General features: G+C 41.5%; 1 protein-coding gene across 1 annotated transcript; it reads left to right on the top strand.

Annotated features, from left to right (window-relative positions):
- The first annotated feature begins 491 nt into the window (after nt 1-491).
- jun (Jun proto-oncogene, AP-1 transcription factor subunit) lies at nt 492-2,342 on the top strand. Its single transcript, XM_043699285.1, has one exon. It carries the CDS (start codon nt 754-756, stop codon nt 1,708-1,710), a length of 957 nt encoding a protein of 318 aa, XP_043555220.1. The 5' UTR covers nt 492-753; the 3' UTR covers nt 1,711-2,342.
- Nucleotides 2,343-5,508: the final 3,166 nt, after the last annotated feature.

Raw genomic sequence — 5,508 nt, forward strand, 5'->3', positions numbered from 1 at the left:
GTCAGGCTCACGTCCATCTAGAGCCACCATCAGGCTCGGTGAACAAGACATACAACAAGACATTCCCCCGTCCTCCTAAAACCATCGCGGTAAGTAACTGCCAAGAGGCTGGAGGAGGTGAGGTGAAAAAACAAGTTAAAGGACAGAAATAAAACGAGCTCAAGTGCTAGTGGGTGAAATGAAATATTCCGGGAAAGCCAACAGGTCAATCCCACCACACTTCCCGCCACTCCACTGACTTCCACCTAAGCGGGTAACTGGATCTTCAAAATAAAGACGTCATCCCATGATGCTCCGCGCCGCATTACCTCAGCCCGTCATGCCCCGCGATAGTTAGAATCTTCTGGGGCGTTGTCATGGATACCGAGCGGACATGCAAATTCTAAAACGCCCATACGTAATGGCCAGCCAATGGGAAGAAGCCGAAATGACCTCATTGCTATTTCGGGTCTATTACCAGTTGCAGATAAGCTTGGGACTCACGCTGCAAGTGCTCAGAGCTGAGTGTGAAACAAGCTGGAGGAACTTGGTAGTTTGCACACTTTTCTTTTGGTTTGGTAGCTTTCTTACTGAAAACTGTTATAGCAGGAGAATTTAGTGGGAAAAGAAATCAACTTTCTCAAAGTACCTTTTTATTTTTGAATTTGTGAGCTAAACAGGTAGCCCTGTAGCCTTATCCGAACTCTTCAAGAACTCTGCTACATCTATTTTAAAACACTTTTGTATCAAAGAGTTTTCTTCCATCGGTATTCTATGTCTACGAAGATGGAACAGCCATTCTACCATGACGATGCACTCAACGCAGCTTTTGCACAGCCTGAAAATAGTGGTTATGGATACAGTGCGAAATTGTTGAAACAAAATATGACTTTGAACCTGTCTGATCCAGCGAGCAACTTGAAGCCCCATCTGAGGAACAAGAATAGTGAAGGTATCTTAACGTCTCCGGACGTGGGACTTCTCAAACTCGCATCACCTGAACTTGAACGTCTTATAATTCAGTCCAGCAATGGGCTGATCACCACCACCCCAACACCGACCCAGTTCCTGTGCCCCAGAAATGTCACGGACGAACAGGAGGGTTTTGCTGAAGGCTTTGTCAAAGCTCTTGAAGAACTTCATAAACAGAATATCCTGCCCAACGTGACATGTTCAACTCCATCTGTAAATACGGCGATCGCGGTGTCTGCCTCTCTGCCCAGTGCAAGTACTGTTTACAATTCAACTTTGCACCAAGAGCCGCCGGTCTACGCTAATCTCAACAATTTTAACCCTAACTCGATCACCGCGCAGCCTAACTACAACGCCACTAATATGAACTATGCAGCACCCCAGCATCATCCGATGAACCACCAAATGCCTGTGCAGCATCCTAGACTCCAGGCGTTGAAGGAAGAACCTCAGACGGTGCCCGAGATGCCCGGGGAGACCCCGCCGTTGTCTCCTATTGACATGGAATCTCAGGAACGAATCAAGGCTGAGAGGAAGCGAATGAGAAACCGCATCGCCGCCTCAAAGTGCCGGAAAAGGAAACTGGAGAGAATTGCCAGGCTGGAAGATAAAGTGAAAACCTTAAAGGCGCAGAACTCTGAACTGGCGTCCACGGCAAACCTGCTGCGGGAACAGGTTGCCCAGCTGAAGCAGAAAGTTATGAATCACGTAAACAGTGGCTGCCAACTCATGCTAACGCAGCAGCTGCAAACATTTTGATTCAAGAGCTTTAGTGGAGAACTATTGGTGAACAAATGCAACGAAGAGGACTGAATTAAATAGATCAAGACAGAAAAGTCCTGATTGCGCCCTGAGCGCGCATGTACGGAGGAAAACGTGGGAGGACTGTGCTTGATGTAAAAAAAAAGTCTGACTGAAATGCTGTTTTGCGGCAAAAAAAACTAAATATCGAGTCATTGTTTTACTATGACCAAGTCTTGCATGGACCGAAGCAGTTCAAGATCATCCAGTATTACAGAATTAAAAACTGCGATAGAGTAGATCGCTTCTGATGTAGTATAACGTGGGGGAGGGCGTGGGGGGGGGGGGGAGTAAAGGGAGGTTAAAGCTTTTGAGGTCGTTTTGCCTTGAAAAATGTACAGACTATGTTTGTTTCATGAAAGATGATTTCTGTCAACAAAACATAACCGCTTCAAGCGATAGTCTTTGTAAGTTATTTTTATGTTGCTTATTGGGGCAAAACCCAATTTATTCTTGTAAATAAGAGATTTGGAGGACTCTAAGTTTACCATTTGTAATAAAATATATAATTTTTTATGTTCGTTTCTGAGAACTTCTGGAAAAAGTTCAATTATATTTAAGAATGTATGAATAAAGTATTTGAAAAGTCACGTATATTTTGTACTCTATTTTCTTGGCATATAATGTTCACAGTAATAATCTGAATAGTGAAAGTACGTCTAGTGTCAAGGATGTGCAGAACTGTCCTTGGTGGTCAAGTTTCTTTTTCTAGCAAACTTGATACAGGCGAAATTCACGTGTTCACTCTGAACTTGCTATGCAGAATATTCAGAATGAAAACATTCTTCTAAAGTTCACAATACAATTCGAAAATAGCATTGGGCGTTTCAGTTTCACCTTTTGTTTTTCAAAGGGTCGAAAGGTACAGTATGACTTGGTGTTTAAGACTTATTGCCGATGTCTCTACTCAACAGCAAAAGACTATTACTTTTAACTTCTAATGTCTCATTAATAATGTTACTTAAAGTTTTGAAGTCTTTTAAATATGCACATAAGAAACCCAAATAACCCTACATACATAATAATGTATGATCTGAATAAAATCTTCATATTAAATATTTGGACAAATCAGAAAGTCTAGTAGATGGATTTTAGGAGACAAATGGAGTTTGAAGGACTCATAATTTTGGCTTAACGTTATATTTGCAATTTAAATGAACTAAGTGCTTCAGATTTGCCAACCCAGAGAACTATAATTCTATAGAGATCCGTTTGCTCCGCATCTGATTCTTATGAACTGTTAAAATCCTTCTTAACCGAAAACTAAAAAGAATGCACGTTGCCAAATCTGACATACTTTTCAGAGAGGAAGGCGTGGTTATTAAAAATTATAAATTTGGGCTATAAATTGTTTTACCATAACTGCTATACTTTAGTATTAGAATCCTTAGTGAAGACTGGTAAGTCATATGAAGTACTGTGCTGGGAATTATACGCTTGATTGGGAGTGATAGTGGATACGTGTCCTTAAATAACTATGTTACAAATTATATAACTTAAAGTGACAGATTTTAAAACGCAGCGAATTACTGACAGAGGTGATTTTTGTAAATGCGTTTAATTTTCAGTTGATTGTGGATACTGATTGACACAACCAGAAGTTTGAATGGTCGTCAGTCTTGTATGATAAGTAAATAGAAAGTAGAAAAGCCAGGAACAAATTGAAGTACAAAATTTCAATAAAAAAAAACTTTTGAAATAACAGTCATTAGTCATTGCAGTCACCATAGAATTGAATTATGAATGAATGTTTCAACTTTTTAGAAAGTAATTAACATTCAGTTTGTAACACTTTACTGTTACTGTGCAAGATAATAAAATGCAAAGGCTGAAATAAATTGACTGTAAAATCATTGAACTACGTTAAGGTGTACAACAACAACTTACATTTATATAGCACCATTATCGCAATTAAAGTCGCAAATGTGCGTTATTCCATGTTTATTTAGAAACATGAAAATACAATTTGGTGACTACATAAAACAACATACACCAAAATTTCGAATTCACAAAGCAAATAACAGTAATTATTGATTCTTAATTGCTGAAACAGTAAAATGTTTTTAGACTTGTGTATCCTGTCAAACAGGATTTGCCGGTTTTGTTCGGTCTTTTGAAATCAGGTACAATTGCATTTAACTGTTTATTCAAACAATTACTGAACACTAAAGTTCTACGAAGTGACACACTTAAATGTGCATTATATACAGTTTATAAACAATTTAAATACAATATGAAGTTTAACAGCTGCGAGTTCTTAACACTAAATAGTCTCATGGGTTCTCCACTTTTTTGAAATAAATATTAAACAAGTTAATCACTAAGCAACTATAAAAATCAAACAGTCGCATAAACTCTACAGGTAGAAAGTATTTCCAACCCTCCAGCTGTAAATTTCAAAATAATTTTATGATTCAAAAAATTAGCCAATTTGGTATTTGTAATGGGCACGAAAAGTTGTCTATAAAGTGAGACCTCCCAATTGTGAGATTTTTCTAAAAAGTTGCTGTCCACACAGACCTGTTAATGTACAAGTAACAAGCTTGCGGGGGGGAGGGGGAACTGACGGAGTTCATGCACCTCATTTGTGTTTCTTTTTAGTGCAATAATAAAAAGTACAAAAAAAGGCCGGGATAGCACGCTAGACAACCCGGGAGTTATTTCCTTGTAAGGTCTTTGCGCGCTCGTAATTCACGTCTTTGTAACCCCGCGGGTCGTGCGTGTTGGGGGCGTGCTGACGTAACAGCCTCGCCCGGGAACGTGGGTGTTCTACTGCCAAATATGGAAAACGCGTTGATCTCAGCGTCTGAGCTTGCGGAAGAGTGACGTCACAATGGAGGTGGGCGAGAGTGCGGGGTGTGTTGTGGGGGTGTGGGGGAAACGGCCCGTCAATGGTGGGCGGGCTTTTCCCGGAAGCCACCGCCCCCGCGGGTCTGCTCTGATTGACAGGTCGGGGCAATCCGATTCTCAACGCGACAAGCTCAGAACGCACCTTCAGTTGGGATGAGGGAGGGGAGGTGTGGTGCAGCTATACCGCAATCTAGCAAAGCAGCACTCCCTCACAATGTGTTAAAACCTAATCCATCCAATATAGCCCAAGGCGCAACCATGTCATGTTGTTTTCAAATAATTAGCCATGCTAAATTGCCCGTAGTGTTAGGTAAGGGGCAAATGTATGGGTGGGTTGCGCTTCGGCGGGTCAGTGTGGACTTGTTGGGCTGAAGGGCCTGTTTCCACACTGTAAAGTAATCTAATTGTGCCAGTTATCACTTTCGAAAAAAAAACACTGAAATGGCAAAGTTTTTATGTATCGTCTTACTCCAAATGTTTTCAGAATTGTCACTGAAAATTCCCCAATTGATACGATGGAGTTTTCGACATTTGTCTACTGCCCATAAATAACACTAATACCATGTTCTGGATTAGTGGTGCTGGAAGAGCACAGCAGTTCAGGCAGCAGCCAAGGAGCTTCGAAATCGACATTTCGGGCAAAAGCCCTTCATCAGGAATAAAGGCAGTGAGCCTGGAGCATGGATACCATGGTTGAGGTCGAGAGTGTGGTGCTGGAAAAGCACAGCAGGCCAGGTAGCATCCCAGGAGTAGGAGAGTCCACATTTCAGGCAAAAGCACTTCATCAGGAATGAGGCTTGAGAGCCGAGGGGGTGGTGAGATAAGTGGAAGGGGGAGTGGGGCTGGGGGCTAGGTAGCTGGAGTGCCATAGGTGGATGGACGCCTGGGTAAAGGTTGGAGAGGAGG

Source organism: Chiloscyllium plagiosum, chromosome 11 (genome assembly GCF_004010195.1).
Source record: "Chiloscyllium plagiosum isolate BGI_BamShark_2017 chromosome 11, ASM401019v2, whole genome shotgun sequence".
Classification (NCBI taxonomy): domain Eukaryota; kingdom Metazoa; phylum Chordata; class Chondrichthyes; order Orectolobiformes; family Hemiscylliidae; genus Chiloscyllium; species Chiloscyllium plagiosum.

Coding starts and splice junctions, on each gene's coding strand:
- jun (XM_043699285.1), top strand. CDS start 754: ATGTCTACGAAGATGGAACAGCCATTCTACCATGACGATGCACTCAAC.